General features: G+C 42.9%; 1 protein-coding gene across 5 annotated transcripts in view; it reads left to right on the top strand.

Annotated features, from left to right (window-relative positions):
- SCN8A (sodium voltage-gated channel alpha subunit 8) overlaps positions 1 to 25,250 on the top strand; it is a 554,114-nt gene that overhangs the window by 292,459 nt on the left and 236,405 nt on the right. For all 5 annotated transcript variants that reach the window (XM_069230856.1, XM_069230858.1, XM_069230860.1 and 2 more), the window contains one exon: positions 12,696 to 12,902. In XM_069230856.1, coding sequence (XP_069086957.1) covers positions 12,696 to 12,902 — 207 coding nt within the window. The remainder of the gene's footprint in view (positions 1 to 12,695; positions 12,903 to 25,250) is intronic.

Here is a 25,250-nt window from a genome sequence, read left to right as displayed (position 1 = left end):
GTTAGATGTTCCAAAGGAGTCTGCTGAAGACTACATCCTCAATGTAAGAGAGAGAATGGCTTCTGGAGTAATACACCTGTATTCTGCTTACCTTGTTGAACACTGTTATAGCTACCAGAAACGTTTTAGAGAGATGGTGGGATGTAATCTTGTCCACAGTCTTCAAAGGGCGATCGATCATCATTGACAAAATGATCATTAGCTACCATGGAGGAGATGCTTTCCTAACCAGAGGAAATACTTTTTCAGTTCTTTTAAAAAACTGTCGCTCATAGGAAGGGTGAAGAAAGCAGTAGAGAGGTTCCTATGCACTGTGATGGCAGTGTGGTATACTTTTATGTAACACTGTGAGCTATATTTAGCCAGCTACAATAGATAGAGTAGAACGATTTGAAAAAATGTACTTACCTGCAGTTCCCAAACTTTCTGGTAGATAATAACCACATATTCCTCACTTTGGAAAGACCTGCAGCGACTGGACTGGATCTTGAGATGTTTTTTGTTTTTTTTTATAGCTTACTACTTCTGTGCGCCAGTAAGTGGCATCACGTGGCTCTGTTTCAACTTTGTCCCACCCCTGAAGTGATATCAGAGTACTCGAGTGCCACCTCTGCACACTGACGACTGTTTCTTTCTTTACTCTGTCTACTCCCTCAGACCTGGAGCTGAGTAACTGATCAAATGTGAGAGTGTGGAGAGGTTTAGAAAGGTATCTTTTAACATATGAAATAGGAGACCATTCAGCAGAACGAGGAGGAGGAGAGAGGGGGTGAGGAACCTGCCGTTACCTATGTTATCCACCAGAAAGAGCATTATCCATGGTAAGTAACTAGGTCTTCTGATGAATACTTCTATCAGCAGAGTCATCACCTTGTGCATAGATACCAAGGAAGTATCCTCCCAAGGCAATGGGTGTGTAAAAATGCTCAGACTAAAAAATCATACGGTCTGTACCAACTAAATGACCATCCCGACAGAGTGGACAGTCAAGGCAATAATGCTTAGTCAGTATGTGCACTGATGCCCACATAGCAGCCTGAAGAGATATCCAGGACAGGCACTGTGCATGCTAGCACTGTGGTAGCAACCTTGGCTCTGGTGAAATGAGCCCTCGGACCTTCTGGAGGCGGATTCTTAGCCCATGGGTAGCAAGTCCTAACACAAAGGACTGTTCATCATGATGCAGTCCTTTTCTGCATTGGCTTGCTTTTATTTACTATGGAGAACACCACACAGAACGGATTGTCCACCCAATGGCCTGTCCTTGGTACAATCATTGTAAAAGCTCAGTGCTCTTTTGGGGCCTAAACGATGGAGTCTTTCTTCCTCTCATGAGGAGTGAGGTGGAGCAAAGAATGTTTTAAAAGTAACAGATTTTATGACATGAAAGGGAGTCACAACCTTTGGCAGGATCATTGCTCTGTTCTGCAACTCTGGTGTGTCAGCAAAAAAGTTGGTGTAGGGCAGTTGGATTGAAGAGTGTTAGACTTCAGCTTCTTTCAGTCGATCACATGACTAGCTGAAGTAATCGCAGCAAGTCTTTTAATAGTCAGGAGACATACAGGACATTTGTGCATTTGCACAGATTGGGTACATATAAGGAATGTGAGAGCGAAATTATGGTCAAACAGACATGACAAAAGGATTTAGGAGGAAACAAATATACTAAATCCTAAAGAAAGCGCAACTGAAGTAAACAAGATTGGTTGGTCTGGTAAATGTAAAAAGGCTAACAAATAACTTTTAAAAGGGCCCACTGCAAGGCCTTGCTGCGCTAAAACAACAGAAAAAGCAAGACAGCTTACAAATTTGCCTTATTGTGGGAACTACACAAGGCCACAACCTTCCACACCATCCATTGTAGGAAGATTTTGTAGATGGGTGCCTGGCTGTGAAAATGTCTGACTTGGGAGCAAGGTCAAATTCATGAAGTGCCACCACACATGGAAGTGTAGGCTTTGCAAGCTTGGCTGCAAGACCCTGCCCTGCTTCTGTGACAGAAGATCTAGAAGTTCTAGTTTGATCGGAAGACAGATGCTGATGCCCAGAAGTCTCAGATACCACAATACCCTAGCCCTATACAGAGCTCTAGGATGATTTGGGCCTAGGGTTTCATAATCTTGTCAAGAACTCTGGGCAGGAAAGGCAGATGCAGGAAGCCACACATTAGTTCTGAGCTCCACTCTCAGCAGACTGTGTCTAGAGGAAGAGTATTTTAGGGCACCCCAGTTACCAAAGGTTTTGACATTGTGGATACCGGTGATGTGGCGACTCAGCCAGGGTTCTCTACACTGCTGGAAGACACCATGTCCCTTCTCCAGTAGTCACTACCATTTGTGATCTGCTAGGCATCGGTGGCTGAGTTTATCCACCCTGGAATTCAAACATCCCACCAGGTGTTTCACAACATAAGAAATTCTAAGAGGGCTCAGCCAGTTCCAGAGACGCACAGCGACCTGGCATAGTACCCACGACCGGGGATGTTATGCCACATGGCAGTGCTGTCTGTGAGGACCTGAATCAGCCTCCCTCCTTGATGGCTTAAAGGAAAGCTTTCAACGTAAAGCGAATAGTCTGCAAATCCAGCAAGTTGATGTGGAGTCGGGTCTATACCACAGACCAGAGTCCTCTGATCTCCTCTTTACCAGATGACCTCTCCAACTAAGCAGTGATGAGCCTATCACCTCAAGGTCGGGTAGGAAGAGGGGTTTGCCACATGTCCATTTGCAGTCTAGCAGCCACAGCTGCAGAACACGCATGTGCCATCTGGCGTAGTTGACATGCAGGATGCATGAGCTCAAGAAGCACTGGAGCCACACTTTCTAGCATCCAGGACTTAGAATGAAACATCAGGATCATAGCCCAAAAGGCCTTGATTGTTGACCCTAGGGAAGGCTCGAAACTGCATGCATCTAAAACGTCTCAGAGGACCTGGAGTCTCTCCGATGAAGTCTGGTTTTAATCCACAGCGTTTGATCCAGAACCCCAAAAATGAGGCGGTTTGCTATCACCTGGATGTGCTCTGCAACAAACTGTGGCAAGTCCACCTTCAACAGCAAGTTGTCAATGTAAGGGAAGACTGGTTTATCCAACCTACAAAATGTGTTTTAACCACCACCATCACTTTTGTGAAAACATGAGAGGCACTGGTGTAGCTGAAAAGCATGAAAAACTGAAAATGCTCTTCGCCCTCCTTGAATTGCAAGTCACTCCTGTAGGATTGCAGGACAGAAATAAACATCCTACAGATCCAGTGCTGCCATTCAGTCTCATGGTTCCAGGGCAGATGTAACTGGGACCAGCATCAGCATCTAAAGTTTGGTATTTTTCAGGAAACAAAATGGGTGGGTATAGATCTAAGATAGGACAAAGGCCTCTATCATTCTTTGGCCCAGGAAATAACCGAAACAATAACCAGGCCCTCTTTTTGATGCTGTTTTTTCCAAAAGAGCCTGGACATCTTGCTGCACAATGGACAAATTGTCTGTGTGAAGCCACTCTGATGTAGATCAAATATGCAGTGGATCAGGCAAGAAGGGCAGGGTGTAACCCTGTTTGACTAGTTGGTAGACTGACTTGCCTGATGTAGTGCCCTGCCACCATTGAAGGTAATTAAATATCCTGCCTCCTTCACAGTGCCCATGTGCCACAATGGGAAACTAAAGCAGCTGGGATGCTGAAGCAAGAGGGGTGGGGGACTGGGCAGTACACTGTCCTTTTTAGTCTGGACATTGTTGGCTGGCTTCCCCGACCCTGGCCTCCGAAGAACAAGGAGGTGGGGCTGTTGCTAAGGTGGTAGACCTTGTCTGTAAGTCAGACCCTTTCAGACACCCTGAAGGGGGCAGTTTTGTTGAGGATCCTCCAATATGGGCAGAGGAAGACCCAGGAAGCATGCTATGGGACTGCTTTCTTTAAAGCGCTCCAGTGCTGAGTGATTTGTCTCCAAAGAGACTGATACCATCAAATGGCACTACTAACATTATTGTTGCCTGGAAGTCACCTGAAAAACCTGTGAATCTCATTCATCAAAGCATCATGATGGTACCAACCTCCCTGCCGACACAATAGTTTCTAGTCCTGAATGGATAACATATTTTGTTGCATCTTGGCCATCCTGAATGATATGTTCTAGATCAGGGGGCAACACAATGCATGCAACTATTGCTCAAGAAGACAGCTGGCATTCGCAAAACGTAGAGTCATTACCAAGACTGACTAAGGAAAGCATCCCTTTCCAAATGCAGCCACTTGTTTTGACTCCCTGTTTAGGAGTCATAATAAACATGTTTAGGTTCACTCTATTTGTAGATGCCTGAACCACTAGGCTGTCAGGCATTGGGATGCTAAGTGAGGAATTCTGGATCACCTGGCGCAGGTCTGTGGGTCCTGGCCACTGGCCTATTTATGGGAGGCAACCGCAAGAATTTTTTTTCAGGTGCCTATTAGCTTGTCAGTGAGGACATAATTAAAAGGCAAAAATGGCTCTGTGAAAACCAGGTTAGGCTGCAGAACCCCTGTTAAGACAGTTGTTTTTTGCTGTGGCCAGATGTTATTGGTTTTAAGTCAAACAAAAATAACAGTACACACACTTTCTGCCATGATGAGTCGCCCCTTCGAGCAACACAGAGCGGGTGCAATTGTACATTAATTCAAACCATAATATGCCCACCACTTCCCCCAAGCCTTCTTGTGTTTCTGAGGACAACACCTGGATACATATGTTGGTTCTTCTTGTTTTGTGCAGCAGTCCGATTCCACCCTACGTTCAGCCATTGACAGGGATTGCTGAATTCCAGTGTCTGGCAAGGTCTCTTTTGGCTACCATGGTTCCAGTCCCAAGAAAAGTGTGATCTCTCAGCTTCCCACATGATCCTTCAGAATACCCAACAGTGTAACATGAGGGGGAAGGGTCCAACACACCTCCCCCACCCTCCCCAAGGACCCTGTAGAGAACTGCAAAGAGCCTCTGGCAATACAATGCAATAATAGTACATCCCTGTACCAAGAGAAAAAAGAACCCTGTGCATCTAGGTAGTGAAATCGTAGTTACTGGTATTTTGTTTGCTTGCCACAAGCTCAGATGCCTGCGACCAGTCATGTGTAGGTATTTAAGATGAATGAGTCAGAGCCACGAGGGATAATCCGCACCTGTGGGGACATAAATCTCTCCAGTCGTATTCATTTATTGGCCCTAACCATTCCTCCCAACATGCTCTTAGCTTCGAGAAAAGGTCTGGTGAATTGATCACCAGGGTGTTGTATGCCCACAATGACACCCTTTTCCCCAAGCAGCCTATAAAATCTTTGCTGCAAGTGGGCTGTACCTGGGTATATTACTGAGAGATGCAGTGAGACATGAGAGCATAGCGCAGTTCCCAAAATGATTTAACTTGTGCACCTTGCTAAAGATTGCCTACAATCGATATAACAAGTCCTATCCTTCAAAGCCTTCAAGGACTGGCACATGTTTAAGTAATTTGCCCTGTCACAAGGGCATTTTGAAAGAAATTGTCGGATCCCATTTAGTCCGTTGGATGATGATTTCCATTCTTTGATTACTTCTACCAGGGCACATTGAATAAGGTTCCATAGAGCAAACACAAGATATAGTTTTGTCCTACCAGTGCCACTTCTACCCAGAAGGGAGGGTTGTGCCACCACCATTGGGTCATTTATCACCAATATCAGTGCCACCAATTAGTATAATTGTAGGTGTGCTTTGCCCATCCCCCCCAGCCATACTATGGCGATTGCACTAATTTGCCAAGGGCCAAACAGGATGGGTGATTCAGCCATAGAAAAGATCAAATCTTTGCAAACAATGTCCAAAACCATGTTTGGGGGATAAGCAGGAGGACATTCTGGAGGACATACAATAGTTGTGGCAACACACTAATTTAATTAGGGCACCCTGCTGAAGACATTGGTTTTGACTTCTATGGATCGTAGCTGCACGTCTAAAACTTCAGCCTCATGTCTGATCACTACAGCAAATAATGCAGATTCTTCTGTCAAATGACCAGAGGAGGGACAAAACCCAATGTCAGTGGAAGTGTCTAAACCACTGGCCTCTTCCTAAGGTTGTCGTCATCATCGCAACAATGGGAAGCATCATCCCCCTTCTCTCTAAAGTCATTGCCCAAGCTGTGTTGGCTATGATCAAATCCAATCCAAAAAGGTTTTGCAGTGCTTGTGGGTGACCCCTAGGTAAAGGCAATATCCTGTCAGAGTTACAATGAGGTTGCATCTGCTGCCTCAGGACTTGCACGGAACACAGCTTTGGTCAAGGTAGTGTTGGGTGTGGAGTCAGACAAAGGAATCAGGTTCTTTAAAACTGGTGTGGATCTTGGAGATGGAATCTAAGTTAAGGTGGCAAGGGTGTACAGCCATTAAGGTCATGATGCACAGATGCTGAAACCTTTCTTTAATCCGTGGGGCCTGAAAACATGGTAGAGGGTTTTAGGAGGGTGCACACTATTCTGAGCCTGGCTTATTTGAAAGACTATCTGTGCACTATCAACAGACCCAGGAATTTGGGGTGGATCCAGATAAGTAGTAGACTAAGAGGTTTGGGGATGTCCACATAACTTCTGTGGTTAAGAAGGGTGGAACTGGGGAAGAATCCTGCTTCCTTTTTTTGTTTCTTTTTGGACATCGACGTTCCTGAGGATTTCAAATGTGATGAAGATCTTTTGAGGGAATGATCCCAGAGTGGAAGATGGTTCTCGTCCCTAACTTCAGCATTGCAGTCCGGAATTACCTTGGCGTTCCTCCGGGTACAGTCCTTGCAAGACTTGGAGTCGTGTGATGAACCCAAATAATAAAGACATACCTCATGGGGATTTATCATAGACTTCTGTTTGTGACAGTCCTTACAAGGTTAATCCCCTCTCGTTTTAGGTGGGGATTGTTTTCTCGCACCTTGTGTAAGAATTTGAAGCAAAAAGTATGGCAAAGATGAGATGAGAAGGAAGTTTGACACAGACTCCTGATCCGCATCCAAAGTCACAGAAAGAAAAGAGCTGACATCAGCATGTAGTGGTGGGGCTTATGTGTGGCTCCAATGTCACTTCCAGGTGAGGATGTAGCTGATGCGGAGTCACATAACACAATCATTTGGCATAAGGGAGCAGTGCTGTGAAAAAATTCAGGCTGGTGCCTGGTGGTCTTCTGATTGATACATGAATGAATGAATCAATAACAATTTATAAAATGCTACAACTGCCCAAATAAATGGGTTCTGGTGCTCAGAAAAGACCGATGTGGGAGTAACATTCCAGGCAGAGCTTGTCAGCCGGCTTAGTGAGAAAAACAATAAATCAATAAACAATTCATAAAGTGCAACAGCTTCAGGGATCAGTTTTGCATACTTTGAATCTCTCCCACTTAGAGAAATGTCAATATGTAGGAAGGTAATTCCTTATTCAAGCATATCCATGCAGAATAAATGTAATTTAAGTGTCTGCACTACAGGAATTCAAAAGTCAGGCTGCAAAGTTTAGTGATGGAAAGTAGAGAGACAGTAACTTTTCCAGCACTAGGGACTGCAGTTCTCTATTGCTTGCCTTAGAGGAGATCTCTTACCCATGACTGTCATGGTCATCGTAGACCTTCAGCAACATTCGAGCCCTAGGTTGTTTCAGTTTGATTATCCCATTTGGCATGAGAGTAATCGGTGGAAAAAGGACAAAAAAAATATCCTCAGTTTAGCAACTTCCCCTCATCGCGTCCTGATATCTGGCAAAGTTATGAGTTCTGTATTTTTCCTGTAGTGAATGTCTGATCGGTGGCTGACACCTTGATTTAAAGAGCTGGTGGAGACGTTCTCTTTATGAAGATACAGTGCCAGATCACTGAAGGCTTCTTAGTGAGACATCTCAGCTTTGTTCCTCCTTTTTTTCTAGGTAAACTGTGGTGGTGTTGTCTTTCAGGTTAACACTTCCATGACCATCACGGCCCATTGGAAGGTGTTTGATCCAAGATGGACAGTTCTTAGCTGCAGCAGGTTCATATGGCAAGACTCCTCATTTTGGAACCATGCCTGTGTATCTACAGATCTCTAAAGTTATAGTGCCATAATATCAGGGAGGCATTTGTGATAATCTGTCAAGGCAATTTATGTGTAAAATGACACAGTATCAAAGCAAAACATAATTGATTTCAGAACTTAAGAAAATATCCAACAAATATACATAAAAATAGTTACTTCATAATTTGGTCAATATTTCACATTCAGTTAGGTTGGAGTACAGATTCACCCGAAATGTTAAGAAAAAATACAGAAGAGGTGTTGGTCAGCAAAAAACAAAGAAATGCAGCCCTAAAGTAGCTGTATTCTAATGAGGACAAAACATAGTTTATGCACTTGGAGGTGATTGACTGTAAGCACATATAAAGGTATTAATCCCTTGAGTGCTAATGGATAACACATCCTATCCCTTCCCAAAAAAAAAAGAACCTTAGCCATTATTTTGATATTTGGTGCAGATGACTGCCAATCCGTCAGTTATTTTATATCACACATTATATCCAGGCTATATTTCTATCCTTGATTCTAAATATGTTGGGGACTGATAAAATACTTGAGGTTTGAATTACTTTATAATAACCGGACAAATTAACCAAAATATTGCAAAATGTTTATTTTAAAGGAAAAGTAATTGATGTACAAGAATATTTCTGATGTCATATAAAGGTATATTGTGCTAAAATAATTTTTCCAGCTTACTAAAACAATTTGAAATAAAAATAAAAGGTTGTCATATTGTAATATTTCTATAAGTAGGGGTCAATATTTCCTATTGTGGTTGCTCATAATGCTTGGAATTCATGGGAAAAGGGAGAGAAAGCCAAGAGTGAGCCAACAAAGCTGTTCACTCTGCAATTTAGACAGAATTTTTATTATAGCAGGGGTTATCTATGTAAATAGATCAATAATTTCCCAAACAACATCTCACAGAATAAAAAAAAAAAAAAAAGAATAGAAATGGAGTAGAACTTATTTCAATCTGTAAATCTCATATGAAGAAGGCCAATATATTACAGTGGTAAAAGGCCATATGCTGTCAAAGTTTTCCATTCGCAGACATGTACACCCCCCTGCATTCGAGCAGAGTAAAAGGCTGGGAATGTATCTGTACAAGAAAAGTTGTAGTATTTTATGTTCCCACAATTCGATACAGGCTTATTATCATTTATTTTGCTTTAAATTGAGATTTGTTTTCTCTCCATTTAAAAGTTGTTCCAAGATTCTCCTAGTAGTCTCTGGTGTGGGTGGAATAGGTATGTTAGCAGGGATATATATTCTCTTTCCGGAAGTGATTTGTGAGTACTTTCTTTATGACTTGTGTTTGTATAGCTGTAGGGCTGGTTGGAGGGTTTGGTGGAGTGGGACCTCTGGTAGTAGCTTGGAAAGCAACTGGAGTTTAGGGTATATTATTATTGGGATAACTCGAGTCCACAACCACAGCTGGCATAAGGTGGAACAGAAGAGATTTGACTTGCAAAGTTTTAGAGCTAGGCAGGTGGGTGACTGCTGGTCTTCTGGAAGCAAAGCAAGGAGGTAGGTACACCTTTCACTGGAGTGGATTAGGAGATAGGTAGTTCTGAACAGAAAGGGGGAGGTATCCCTTTCTAGGAGAGGTCGGGAGATGAATAGCAGGTAATAGACTGTGTGATAGTTTAGTATTGTTAAGGCTAAGCAAGGTTGCTAAACGGCAATTAAATGTTCTTAGATTGTAATCTGAAGATTGGTTCATGATGTTACTATTGCATATAGAGATTGTTAGTCCTGGCAGCCTTAGGGTGGTCTTCCCCCATATGTTTTGCTGGGATTTGTTTCTGTTGGTCTTATGACTGTACATTTACCACTGCTAGCCAGTGATAAAGTGCTTGTGCCCACTTCTCTAAACATGGTAAAATTGTCTTACATTCGATTGGCATATTTCATTTACTTATTAGTCTCTTGTAGAGTGGTATACCATGTTCCCCAGGTCTGTTAATTAAATGCTACCAGTTGGCCTAAAGCGCTTATTGTACCACCTACTTAGGAAGCCCCTTAGATCATGTCCCAGGCCTGCCATTACAGCATGAATGCAGTTTTCAACTGTCAATTTGATTTGACAATATAACCCACTTGTGAAGCTTGAAACTCTTTTTATTGCACATAAGTCACTGCTTTGGGAAGCCTTAGGTAGCCCATAGGGCAGGGCGCATTGTATTTAAAAAGCTGGACATGTACTTTTAAGTTTTACATGTCATGGTAGTGAAAAACTCCTACATTTGTTTTCACTTATGAGAGGCATTCCTGTCCCAAAGGATAACTTTGGGTTACATTATTACATTAAATAAGTGCTAACTTTTCATTATGAACAGAGAAGCATTTCATGTTTGGTATCTTTGAACTTGTAATAATCCTCCTTAATGGTAAAGTTGGATTTAAAATTACAATTTTGAAAATACCACTTCTGCCATTTGGTGTCTGTCCTTGGCCACATGACTGGTGTAGTTGACAGTTAGCTTCTGTGAATTCCTCCCAGTCAGTCACTCAGTAGAGGGATCAGGTGTACCTCAATGGGCCATAAGATGGCACAATGGGGGGGAGGGGGCGGGGGTTCTGGGTGGTGAAGCTGGGCACAGACACACTTGCTACTGAATAGGCTGCACTCTGGCTTCACGCAAAGGGCTTGTCACCAACTTGGAGCCAGGACTCTGGCATTAGGAAATTTCAAGCACTTAAAAGAGAAACCTCTATAAATTTCTCTTACTTCAAAAAAGGCACCAGGTATAAAAATAGGGCCCTAAGACCCACTCTTCAGTTCACTTTTTGGACCTGTGAAAGGACTCTCAGGGGACGGCTTGCTGCTCTGGCCTGTCATGTTCTCCACAAGACTGCTTTGCTGCACCTGGTAGTATTTATTTGCTGTATGGAGACTGCTTTGAACACCTCAGAGGCCTGCCCTGCTTCTTCAGCTGAACCCAGGACTACCAGTGTGACTCCAAGGGCTAGTTTACTGGCCTCTTGTTCAGAGCTACAGAGACATACCAGACTCTCCCACCATCTGGAACCCACACTTTGGCCCAGCCTGAGCGAGTCGTAACCCACCAAGTGATGCCCCTTCAGTCCTGGACACTTGGTGGTGGTGCTAAGGGTACCCAGACATCCAAAATTCAAAACTTGGAAACTGAAATATTTTGGCTAAAAACTGCTCTGAGAACTGAGGGAAGACCGGGACCAACCCGCTCGCCGATCTTCCCAAGGTGTCTCTCCAGTTGGCTTCACTTTGCAGTAGGTCCGCTATGATGTTCTCCGCAGGAGCAAATCCTGTCCAATGGTCCTTCCCCAAAGGGGTAACTGACATCCTGGTACTTTCATCTGCTACAGCCTCCTGCCTCATTCCGCTAGAGATTTTCTACTTCCAAAAAATTTACTAAGTCTGAATGTAGAAATGTTCACCACAACTTCGTCTAGCAGTTCCCTGATGGCGACGCTTCGTCCTTGGACACCACCTGCTGCCTGGCCCTGCTGAACTTTACTTTCTCAAAACTTTTTAACTAAAATGTTTTCCTTATTCCAAAAGTAAGCACCGACCAGGCCCAATCCAGTTCTTGTAACCGACCTGAGCTTTATCTTGGTCAGCTGTATTTTTAGTCTTTGTCCCAATCTCTTTTGACTAGATGTCCAGGGTTGGCACTTTGATTTTTTAGACACTAGTTTTTTACTAAAAACGTTCATAAGCCATAACTCCAGTTCTACTGATCAGATTTTTTTCATTTTTATGTCCAATAATATATTACAATTTACTCAGTTCTTTTAAGTGGGGGGTAATTTTTCTTGTGTTGTGTTTTCACGTTATTGTGCGTTATATTTACTGTGTGGGTGCCGCATAGATACTTTCAAATTGCCTCAATGTAAAGGCTGCCTGCTTATGTGCCAAACTATCCAGGGTTAAGCACAGGTTAATTTAGGGAATTTTTGTGGTTCGCCTGGTCAGGGATTGTGGCTGTTGCTTGAGCAGGGCTAACACCCCAGTCAGCCAACAACCCAGTTTCTCACAGAGATCAACACTTTGGCTATGAAGCTGCTGGACAGCACTAAAGAGTATTTTTGACTGTAGAGGATTTTAGTGCATCAGGTGGATGAACGGTCTAGTCATTGATTCAAGGATATTAAGGTAATGTAAAGTGCAGTCCACTCATAGAAGTCCTGAGTTAGGCTGACCAAGCAGAATAAAAATTTATTTTCCAGAGGATTGCCAAGAAATCTTGACCTTGTGACTTCCTGAAGCTCACTGCGTATCCTTCTTAGAATAGCAAGATTTCATACTCACGGGGACATTAGAGGAGATGCTTGTGAACTGATTTCATGAAGGGATTCAGAAACCCAGTGTTTGAATAGATTATAGATATTTAACTGTAGTGCAATGGCAGGACGTGCAGGAAGGGTCAAGGATCTCATAAATATATATACTCAAAAGTAGGGGCAATGTACTGAGAGAACCATTGGCCTACGTTACAAGATCAACAGAGTATGAATCTCAGTATTAATCATAGATGGTGAAGGTAACATTGGTAAGAATGCTACTTAGTGTGTATTGTAATGGCTTCTGCCAAAATTGTAACCTTTATAAAGGACCTCTAGAAAAAAAAATGCTAATACAAGAAATAGTCAGACAAAAATGCTTTGTTTCTTCCAGACCCTGCGAGCAGCTGGAAAAACCTACATGATCTTCTTTGTGCTGGTTATCTTTGTGGGCTCTTTTTACCTGGTAAACCTTATTCTGGCTGTGGTGGCTATGGCCTATGATGAGCAAAACCAGGCAACGCTGGAGGAAGCTGAGCAGAAGGATGCAGAATTCAAAGCTATGCTGGAACAGCTAAAGAAGCAGCAGGAGGAGGCGCAGGTGAATCTATGCTACATGTGTTAATTGACTGTAAAGGCGTATAATATTTTATTCAGGTGGAAATACCTTTTGTTTAGTGATCTCTGACTATAGAAACAACAAAAATCATTTCTCTGTAATTCATTTTTTCAAGATTGTCCTATTTTAAACCAATCACAGGAATGTTTTCCTTCATCTTTGAACTAAGCAAGGCATTAGATAACAGCGAAAATATAGTGTGCATCTGAGTGCATTCCCCCTCCTAGGCTTGGGTAACACTCATTATGTGAGGTTTGTGAGTGTTGTGTAACAATGAGGTTACATTTAAATATAGCAGGTTCACTGTGTGGCTAAAGAATTAACACAAGCAATTTAGCCACAAATGAAAGTGAGGATGCATTTCAGAAGACATCTTGAAGTGTCAAGCACAAGATGCTGCGTCCTTCAGTGAACACTAAGCATGTGGCATAAGAATTCGCTTGTGGATGTAGAGCCCAAAATAAAGTGGGCCAGCAAGCCAATAGAATGTAGTATTTGGCCAGATTAAAAAGTTCAGTTTGGACTTGATGTTTGTGGAAATTTTGGAGCTCCAAAACAGGTGATCACTTTACTTGACAAGAGCTTGTAAGTGCATTTTGGCTTTGTGGGAGCCCTCAGCTGATATTGTTTGTGAGGATTGAAAAACTGAGTGGGACAAAGCTTCATGGCTGTCTGATGAGGTCATGCTTGGCTAGATGTGTGTGTATTATATTTGTACTGAAAAAAACAAAGGTTAAACGGATGTTATAGTTAGATGAAAATTAGTCACGCCCTGACATGCTCAGTGTTGTCATCAATGATGTAATTTCAGATTTTGCAGTGATGTTATCAGTGCTGTTATAGAACATATCATGAGTGATATATTTTGAGTTATAGTTACTTAAGGGCACAGGTTATAGTCTTTTTAAACAGCTTTTTATTGATAGAAACATAGAACAGTAGCACTGTTGGTTGTACATTCAGCAAGATTTGAAATCAAACCTGTAATAGCAGAGCAGTCATTATGTATGTCCCATGTCATGAAGACAAAGAAAAGCATGTAAGGCAACATGACAGGAAAAGTACATAGCAGGGCATATCTAACAAGTTATAGTTACTTGAGAAGTATAACTGTTGAATTTTAGTGGTTTTGTTTGTTTAAAACTGTGTATTAACCAACATTTTCACCTAACTGTAACACCCCTTTAGCCCTGTTTTTTCAGTGAACCTCAAGGGTTTTTTAAATGCATAATTAGAACTGTCACTTTAACCTTTGATTTTTTTTTTCAGTGAATATCTAAGATGTGCATCACTGCGCGTGGGCTGGGGTTGGATGCCCACCACGCACAGTCTTGGTCCTGCACAATGTGGATTTGGGCAAAGGACCTTACCTTGGGGGAAACCTCCCTCCCCCCACATAAATATTATAGTCCCTTTATAAAAAAATTTTTCCTCCACACAATCAGTCCGAGATGTGTGATGAAGACCGGAACTTGTCGTGGGTGTGTATACATATATATTTAGAGCTATAGATATAGCTATAGAGATATAGTTAAAGATATAGATAAATCTGTAGGTGTGTGTGTGTGTGTGTGTGTGTGTGTATATATCTATCATTGTCTAAGTCAGGCTTCAACAAGTAACTCGTGAGCTGCCTTTATGTAATTCTACAGTGTGCAGCTCAGCCTACTAAGTTAAGTTTTTACTTGTTGAATTAATATATGTATACCAAAATTAAAAGCATTTATTCAAGACGAAAATTTGTATTTCAGAACTCATAACCTGAGGATTTGGGAAAAATAGTTGCATTTGCATTTCTAAATATATTTGATGTTTGAGTGATAAATAGTTTAGTGTTGGGGGGGGGGACATATATCTCATTTAATAACATAAACTTGATACCAGGAGCTTATGCCCCTATGGCTTTTATGCATTACCCACGTAGAGGCATTTCAAGTGATCACTGCTAGTAATCTTGGAGATGGTGGGCACTAATGTAATCTTGTCTAATATTGTCACTGTTATAACTCTAACATTAGTTACTCTTCCACGCAACCTACCAGTCTCTGCGATGCCCGAAGACAAAGGTGTCTGTGGAAGGAGGCACTCAAAAATCCTGTGGTGGATTAAGGAAATTGGACACAGCTGTGTCTTGAAACTGAGGCAAGATGTTACGGTCGCATCTAGGAATAGTTGCCATCTTGGATAGTCCCAGCGGCTTCCATGAATCCCCTATAAAGAACATCCCCCAGTCCCTTCCAAGTATTGAAAAAAGATAATGTTGTACTGTAATGACGGCCATGCTGTGATTAAAGGTTAACTCTGACCGCCATATTGGAAAGTGTGAATAATTCCCCAGAATCATTATGGCCATGCTGTGGTGAAAACTGTGACCGCCATATTGGGAAATGTAAAAAAAAATCCACATCGTAGTGGCAGAAGACAGAGCTCATAGCTGGAACGGCGTGATTACAATTACAATTTCTATGGTTGTGAAGATGCCAAGAACTAAAAAAAATTACATTAAGTAGTGGGGGACAGAATGTATCTGCTTACATGTATGCCGTGAGAGGGGATCGCCTAATGTAAAACCAAACTAATCCTAAATCTGAAGGGAGATAGCCCTCATGTGGCCAGAGATCATAGGGTATCCTCAAATCACGTTGGGAACAGAATGTGTCTGTCTACTTGTTTGCCATGAAATGGTAGTCTAATGTGTACTAACCCTAAATCTGGAGGGAAACCGCCATCATATGTTAATGGATCGTAGTGTAACCTAAAAACTCGTCGGGAAAAGTAGGGAGTGGCTTCTCAACCTCATATTAAATATAGAAAAGGAGGAGGGCTAGCATGATATCAGAGCAGAGAACCCCCGTATAACTGGCAATCTCACAGTTGTCAAGTCTGCTACACAGGGCATATTAGCACTATTAAGTGCCATCTGTTTTTGGCTCTCCTCTTTGAATTGTTCATAATAGGAACTGCATACTCTTTGGATAGAAAGTGTGGCTATGTAGTCGTGCTTTTTTGCTCTGTGGAATTGGGCTCTGTTAGGCTCTAACGTAGTTATATCTACCCAGACGGCTATAAATGTTATTACATGGTTGCTATCATGCCCCAAGATTTGTAAATTTTCTTATGTGGCTTTTGATAACTTTCTTTTTTATTTCTGTGTGCTGGCCAGATTCAGAATTGTCAGTGTGCACCTATTCACCTAAAAGTACTTTATGAGTAACAGTCACTCAAATAAGTTATGGTTTACGGTCAGGATCTAACTGCATCTCCTAAATAAAAATTCCACACTCTTCTCTTTAACTTTACTTATTGTAGAAATACCTTATTTTAATTTACTGTAGAATGCTCATACTGTTTGTAAACCCATAGTGCAAACATACCCTTCAATCCTGTTGATTTTTCATTTGGAATTTGTTGATTTAGAAATGACACAAAGTAGCCATTTTCATGTCTGATTGCAAGGTAGCCCTACGAAGGAATAATGCATATTCCAAAAATGTGGACTTCTCCTGCACAGTGTTAGTTTTATTGTACACTGGGCATAAGGGGAATTCTTGCTAGTTTGAGGGATGGTCGTGTTTGATTCAGGGTGAATGAATCATTGGACATTTACCTTTTATTTCAATCCATGAGTGAGAATGGTTTCTTGACAATTGCTCTGCCACTTGCGTTGGGTTGTGTGATAATTTGGAAGCTCCCACTTGACAGCAATATGGCTTTGATGGAGTAAGTGTTAGAAGAGTGAGGGTGGCTGATGAGCTGACTAAGCTGTTTGAGGAATGTTTGTGGCCAGAGGGGCTGTGCTGCTGAGGCGCATTTAGTCTGCCAAGTAAATTATTGTGATGTGTGCCAAGGTTGCAGATGGACTGTGTTCAAGTGCTGCAGCAAGTATTAGAACCCTTGCAAAAGTTGTCGCTGAAATATTAATTTAACTGTGTTGTGTATGAGTGTGTGCGATGATTTAACATCTATAGTTGATTCTGTGGGGGATGCCTATTTGACGAGCTGGATGTGTTGGAGTGTTTTGCTTTACTAGCTATTTGGCTTTGTTGGCTTATTGTGTACATAGAAGTGCAGAATAAAAGTGTACTGTTTGAGTATTAGTATGCATGAAGAGTACTGTACTTTTGAGGAACATCACTTTGTCACCTAAGTGGCCTGGGTGCTTTGAGAGCATGAGGAATTGCCAATTCTGTTGTGTTGGGGTTGTGAGTGATGTGGGTTATCTGGACTGCTAGACCACATTCGGTTAAACAGATTGCCATGTAACATAGTTGTGGGCAGACTCTTGTGGCAGACTTCATAAAAAGATGCAAAGAGCTAACTTCAAATGGCTAATCATGTCCCAACAAACATGCAGTATTAAAGCTACAGTTGTAGGCGTTAATACTTCAGTGGCTGTCAGTCAGAACTCACAACTTTTTCGCCAACATGCCATGAAAAGCATAAAAAACATAGTGAAACATAAAAATCCATATATATATAACATGAGTAATCAGTAAGACACGTAAAAATCACAATCAGTAAAAATCCTAGGAATCGGGAAAAGTTACTTCTCTTTCACAACAAAACCTCAGTTTAAATTAATAAGCTCATACCAGTCTCGAATTTGGATTGCACTCTTGATAAAGTTTAACACTGCATGGCACAAATATATGGTAATACATTTTTGTAAGAATTCCAATGCAGGTCAATGTTGCATAAAATTCCCTGAAGCAACAATGAAGTCCGAAAGGTACTTCTTGGGCCTGTGCAAAGTGGAAAAAATAAGATAAAGTTAAAGGTGCTTTGTTTAGTGGCATAATCACTGTGACATGGGGTAATTCCCGCAGCCATACTCCTTGTAACCGGAAAGTCACTTTAGAATTAATCAATTTAAGTCTAAAATATGTTAAAATAAGCTGTTGATATGCATTCTCAATCCTTTCAAGGTATGGTTCAAGAGATTTAACCGTGACAGTCTGCAAATAATCAACAGTTGGCATCAAACACACACTTTGTAACCTCTCTTCCCCGCAACAGATTGCATACCTAGTTTTCACAATGGACTTGGCATTAAGTGGAAGATATGTAGGGGGAAGTGAGCTATTCTGTTAAGTCTAATTTGTGAAAGACCGATTTTACATACATCAACCAGGGTATTTTGTTTGCATTTTCTAAGGCTAGGTAATCTGACATGCAGGCTCTAACTAATGCTGCTTCTGGGTTTTGCCAGCACTTAATCCATGTAGGAAAGTCCTCCTTTTTGCCCTGTCAACCCCAACCTTTTTTGGACAGATACTGGTGAGTACTGACCCTTGGTTGTGCCCCGGGTACCTTGTACCAGTCCCAGGGCCAGTACTCTGTTTAAAGTGGATATGGAAATTAGGCTAATTATAATTGCCAGTATCAGCCTTACCTATAAGTCCCTAGCATGTGGTAGGACATGTAGGTTTAAGGACCTCAGGTTTAAGGACCTCAGCATAGGTAGTTTACCCATAGGTGCACTGCAGAGGTGCCCAGTGTCATTTTAAAGGCAGGCATGTCTTGCTGGCTGCTTTTAAACTAAAGTTATATGCAAATTCGACTTTGTAATTTAAAAGTCATAAACTACATTTTTTCACATTTGTCACCCCCAAAGTATGTCCTATGTTCCCCTAGGGTTGGGTACCATGTAACTATTAGCAGGGACCTTGTAAAAATTATTTTATAAACCCTGGTGTGGTAAAATAGCCAAATTTGTTTTTCCTTCACTGTCGTGAATGGCCAACAAAGTCCCCATAATTGCCAGTTACCTTGAGTTTGGTATCAAATCAATTGTTATAATAAATCCCACAACTTGCAATTGTTGGATTTAATATAACTAGTTCAGGTAAAGAGTTTTAAAACTCTACCCGAAAGTTTTCAACTTCAGCTCTGTGGAACCCTTCTCTGATTGGCCAGGCTGCCTAGTTGAGGTGTGAAGTGGCCCGGGCTGAACACAAAGGATGTGCCTGGGGGAGGAGATCTCGCTCTGCAGATGGTGAAACAGGATGGGGCGGGAGCAGCCAAACTGGTTTTCAAAGGCAGGGAAGGACATTTGGAGCAGCTCAGGACCTCCCCCATTTCCTGCAACCCCAGACAATTTTCAGCCATGTTGGATTTTTGAAGAATGTTGCTCCCTGGGATTAGTTTTTGCCACAATTCCCAGGAAGTGGTCATCAAAGGGGGAAGGATCCTGCTTGTGATTTGACAACCAGGGCCCCCTTGCTTTCCACCCCAGAAGCCTACACCTACACCTAAGAGCCCTACAAGGAAGAACATCAGGAGGAGGGCTGCCCTGCTGGACCCCTGCACCTGGACACTGCACTCTGAAGGACTGTACCAGCTGTACACTTTGGCTTCACCACAAGAAGGACTTTGCCTGGCTTCAACTGGTTCCAGAAGGGACTCCTTGCTTGCTACAGGTGAAAAATAGCTAAACAGAGTCCCCTGCATGAAATCCTGAAGAAACTGACAACTGTCCAGTGGCCATTTTGGAGTTTGGGCCAGGTGCATTCTAGGGGTTGGAGTTCTAATCCTCAAGGAGCAACTCTGAGCTTCTTGAACCTTGGGGTGAGCTGTGGACTCCTAAAAGACCGTTAAAGACCATTCGGAGAAGGGACCAACCCGCCGTCAAGAGTCAAGCCAGCTTACGTCGACCGCAACCCGGCATGACTTACAGGTTCATCCCGCTGAAAACCTCTGGATTCCTAGGATTTCACCTGGGGCCCCTGGAAAGGCAATCTGACGACGTTGACTTAAAACGGCTAGCTCTGGAGTGTCATCCGACGTCTGAGGGAGAAAGCTCCAAAAAAGTGACTAAGTCCTAAGGTATAAAGTTGACCGGGACTTCCCGCACAGCGTATCCGAAGAGGACTCCAGGGATGTTGGATCAAGACTCAGCTTTGATCAGGACAAAGATATTAGTCCCGAAAAATCATCTAAGTCCGAACGTAGAAATCTTTACGCGGTCTCCTGCTACCTGTATCTGAAGAGGGGTCCAGGGAGGTTGGATCGGATTTGTGACTTCATCCCACTGAAGAAAATCTTCAAGAAAATGACTAAGTCCGAAAGGTAAACTTTTGACCAAGGCTTCCCGCTTGCTGTAGCTGAGCAGTACTCTATTGCGGTCGTCCTGAAACTTTGTCTTTGCCCCAGTCGAGGTGTAACCAGATTTGCGCTTTTTTGTTTCTATGCGCTAGAAAACATTAATTCTTTAAAAAATCATACCTCCTGTTTCCCTTATCCGATTTTATTTGTTTTGGTGTCAAATTAAAGCTTAAACTATTTCCTATTATAAATTGGTTGTGGATTTTTAAACTGTTTCCTGTGTTTGGTTCAATTACTGTTTTGTGATACTTGAATGCTTTACTAACTTTGACTCTTAAGTTAAGCCTTGTTGCTTGTTGCCAAGCTACCAATGTTTGAGCTGGGGTTAATTGATTGAGACCTAACTGAACCTAGTGGGGATTAGTGGCCTATTGCTAAGTGTAGGTACTGTCTGCCAATAATCCACTTTCCAACAATCCACAAAAGGAGTGGTGAGATTTTTATTTGTTCGTCTATGTAGGGGAGACCCAGCTCCTCGTGGCATATACAATTTGATGTATTTATTGGAACAGCAAGGAACCTGAGAGTAAAGGGCATTCTCAATATGTTGGAGTTTATCAGATTTTTGGTGTCCCCAAACTCCTGGCCCATAAGTGGCCGCAGCAATACATTTGGCTTTGTACAAGGTGATTATCTATGCCAAAGGTTTGTGGCCTAATGACCTAGCAAATTGATTAAACAGATTGCTTTGTAACAAGTTGTGGGCAGACTTCATAAATAGATGCAAAGAGCTGACTTCAAATGGCTAACTTTGTGTTCCAACAAACATGCAGTCTTAAAGGAATAGTTAAGGCAGTGGCTTTGTATAGTATAGAATAGTATAGAATTAAAAAGTTCCTAGTTATGGAAACAGAATATTTCGATTCTATTAAGGGCACTGAGGCGAGGGTTAGGCTGTTTTTCTCCCCTTCTTACCAGCAGCCATTTTGTCATAATGTAAACAAGACAAAATAAACTTAATTTCCCATGAAAACCTGGGAGAAACAGAACAGTGAGTAAGTTCAGTTAGCATCCACAAACTCCTTTCAAGATCCTTTGCAAGCACTCTTGCCTCCTTTCTTACTAGGACCACAGCCAATCATTTTCTGGTTCTTTCTTGTTCAGTCAAAAGTGTCCCTAAGGAAAATATCCATGAGAGTCTCAACTCTCAAATAGAATGCAGTACAGCAATACATGAGCCACAGAGTTCCATTATCCGAACGAGTCAATATTGTCACAGTAGATACAAAGCAATAGACAGCCGAATAATGGAGAAGAGCTTTTGCATACATGTAATTAGGTAGCACTCCATTTTGCCACCTCATATTGGACAGGTAGAAAGAGTTTTACCATGTAAGGGTGGGCTAATCCTCGCCTCCGTGTCCTTAATAGAATTAAAACTTTCCTTAATGACAACCAGGACATTTTTCATCCTATGTCAGGACCGGAGGCGAGGATTCTGCAGGTTCAAAGCTTCCCCTCCATTTGTAATGCAACGTTCTGTACTTGTTAAAAATAGAACCTCCTAAACATAGTGAGAGGTCCAGTCTGCTGGATTCAGAATGTCCTGCACTAGAGCTCCCAAAGAAAAAGCCTTGGAGGCCATGGCCCCCTGACAGAATAAGCCCCAAACAATGTAGTATTGATGCCAGCTTCCTGCATAGCTCATCTGGCAATGGTAGTGGAGAATACTGCTTTGTGGTTTAGTGAGAGCTATATGTAGCTGTTGTGCCCCTGGGGACGGAGATCTTCTGTCATAGCTTCATAAGCTTTTATTGCTCTTTTTACACAACATTTAGGAACATCTGGAAACATAGGGTATAAAACAACTTTTGAATCACATATTGTTCTCCTGGAGAGCTGAAATATAGCCCTATCTGGAGCGAATACTCTTCCTGTTAGATCCAGGTCTCGGACATTCAAAACTCCGTGACAAGATACCAAGCACAGTAAGGCCGCCAATTTCGCAGACATCGGTTTCTCTGACAAACTCTTATTAGAAGGCTAGGATTTAAATAACTGCAAGACCTTGTTGCCATCCCATAAAGTTGAGTAGCTGGATTCTGGGGGAAGGGAAAGTCTCATGCTGCGAAGAAGCTTACATACCAAAGGCTGTTCCCGTACCAGATGTCTGCCCACTCGGGATTGACCTCCTGAAATAGCAGAGCGAAAGGTGTTGATGGGGCCAATGTCCCATACCCTCTGAAGCTAAAATGGCAGGGAAATTCAAGATGTGGACAGTTTCTTCCCCCATGGAATCCAGCTGTCATTAATGACACCAACCCAACCATCGAGACTAGGCAGAGTGGTATCCCTTGTCCGTGCTACCTGCCCATGCTTTGAAGAATAACGAGGTAGCTTCCTGTGAAATGCCTGGGACTTTCCAGCGTTCCTGGAAATCATCCATGCAATGAGTCAGACAGTCTGCAAAAACCAGGGAATGAGGATTCCCCAAGAGATCCCAGAGTAGACCTGGATACAAGGGTACATAGATTGGAGAATCGCAAGAAAGTTCCATCGGAACTGGAAATCAAACTTGAGGCCTCCAGTTTGAGGTCATTACCACCAGGTCTGCTGGCTGCCTCCAAACTTTGGTGGATAATCTCATGATCATGGCAATTAGTGGAAACGCATACCCGTTTGCCTTGCTCCAATCCTGGAGGAACACTTTTGTTGTTACTGCATTGAGGTCTGGTCTGGCCTCTAACTGTAGTTCTTGTCTAGTTGATGGCCCACCTGTGACACAAAAAAGGTCCACCTGGTCTGCAGCTCCTGGAACACGTGTGGATCTAGTTTCCAGAGACTTGCATCTTACCAATGCTGTGATTGCCAGTCTGTCACCTGATTGGATTTCCACTGAAGATGTTCTGCTGTCACAGAAATTTGGTTCTCCAGGCAGTGGGCCCAAAAGCTCTGGGGCAAGTTGCAGAGGGTTTTTCGATCTTGTTCCTCCAAAGTGATTGAGAGGTCCAGGAAAGATAATCTGTATGGATGATGACAGGAGAACCATGATGCCAGTGAGTTGAAAGGAGTTAGTGGGCTGGGCCACCATCCTCCTGAGTTTGTGTTTTATCTTGATGAGCCTCCGAGATGGAAGACTGAAGGTGGTCTTGACCGAATCCACTACAAAACCCCAAAATTTGAGGAATTGGGATGGATTAGTGACTGACATCTGTTCGTTGATGATGAAGCCGAGTGACTCTAAATGGTTGATGGCCAGTTACAGATGGTCCAACAGATTCTTCGGGCATTGGTCCATGAGGAGGATATAATCTATATACTATGAGTCTAATACCCTGGGCTCGCAGGTGTTCCCCCAGCGGTTTCAGGATCTTGGAGAAGCACTATGGTGCCAAAGACTGACTGAAAGGAATGATGGTAAATTTGAAGCTCTGTGAGCACCATTGAAACTGGAGGAAACTACAATGAGAAGGGAAGCGTCTGCATCAAGTCTCTGAAGAGATGGTTGCTTTCCCTCTTGAAGTGGTAGATAACCAGCCACTCATTGAATTCCCTTAGATTTATGACGGAGTATTGACCCTGTCCCTCTTCTTCACCATAAGAGGTTGCTGTGAAAACCATAGGGATGCAAATGCATTTGAACAATTACTCCTTACTCCAAGAGTTGTGCGATCTCTGTATCCACAAGGGTTGGAGAGAAGGAAAGGGGCCTTAGTGTCATTGTGTGGAATGGTGAACTGCAATATTCTGTTTTGAAACCTCTTACCATTTGAAGGACCCTGGCATCTGATGGGAGACCCTCTAAATTGTGGAAAAACTCTCACAATCTTCACCTTAGTTGGTTCCCAGAAAGGGATTGAACACACTCCTTGAGGGGCAGATTAGGAGCCCTTACCTCTGAAATTTGCTCTCTATCCTTGCTGGCGTGGGTGGCTTCTGGTAGGGTAGAAGATGCCAAATCAGGAGGGATCTTGCCACTGGCCTTTTCGTACCCCTGAGCCTCTGAAGGAAGCCTGATGGCGAGCATAGCTGTTAGAGCGCTCCCTCCCATGACTAGCAGCAGCGAAAACTTGTGTGGTACAAATTATTTTAATGGAGATTTGAGCCTTGTGTAGGGAATTAAATGTAGCTACGATTTTTCCTAATTCACATATAAAGGGATCTGCACAAAGACCCACTTGTGCAATGGAGCCTGCCTCAGGGGTTGCTAGTTCCCCCAATTTCGGGTTGATTTTTATTGGAAGGGACCTACGCCTTTCCATGGAATTTGTGCACTTAGTGTTCCTAAGAAAAATTACAGCCCGCTGGGCTTAGCCCAATAATGTCTCAGGAGAAATCAGAGTGCCCGATGCCTGAGCATTTTCAACCATGTTCAGGATGTTGGATAATGGCCCCATTATGTACAGTAACTTATCTGGCATGAGCACCAGGAGCGATCTATCCTCTTATTCGGGTCCCAGACACATTTCACCAAGAAGGAGCCATCTTGGCATCAATTTCAGGGGTGAGGGCAACTATGCCCACCAGTGAGGGGCACGGGGACTCTCCCCGAAGGTGATTGCGGACCTCTTTGTCTTGCAGTTTCTGCACAAATGAGGTAGCCCATGGTGCTGGAGCTGCAGAAAGTGGATGTAGTAGCTCATCTGGGTCCAGCATATCTGAGCCTTGGGCTTGGGGAAAGTTATTCGGTGTGGATCCTCCCACAGGAGGCGAGGGATTGGGGGAAGGGCACCAGGGTCTAGCTGGCTCTACATTGCCATTCGAGGCATTAGGGGAGTCATCCCCATCCAAGGGTTCAGGAAACTGAGGCAGGTCTGGGAAGGAGGTGAAATGCCCCTCTATTGTACCGGGGAGTGGGGCAGCGGGGGTTGCTAGTAGGAGGGGGTTGGAAGTTCATAAAAGCCTTTTTGAGGGGGTCTAAAGCATCCATATCGACATAAGGGTCATATGAGCATTTGCACTTACCTTGTGCCCGAGGCGCAGTAGACTGCCTTGCAGGCACGGAAAACAATGGTCGAAAGGAGACTTCCCTCGGAGCGAGGGGTGTTGCTGCCATCTGAAGAAATTTCTTCTACAAAGGCACCACTGCTTGTGTATCTGCTTTTAGGATGGAGACATCCATAATATTACAAAAGTGTCATCAATTGAAAGGGAAGTAATTTCTTCACCCTTCATATATTCAGATGCAGGATCCTGCATTTTAGAAAGAGCAATATAGGCTGTGGAGACCCAGAAGCTGTACAACAAAGGCACACCCACAGGTGCTTAGACAGAGACGGCCATATA

This window comes from Pleurodeles waltl, chromosome 4_2 (genome assembly GCF_031143425.1).
Source record: "Pleurodeles waltl isolate 20211129_DDA chromosome 4_2, aPleWal1.hap1.20221129, whole genome shotgun sequence".
Lineage (NCBI taxonomy): Eukaryota > Metazoa > Chordata > Amphibia > Caudata > Salamandridae > Pleurodeles > Pleurodeles waltl.
This window is presented reverse-complemented; position numbering and strand designations above follow the sequence as displayed.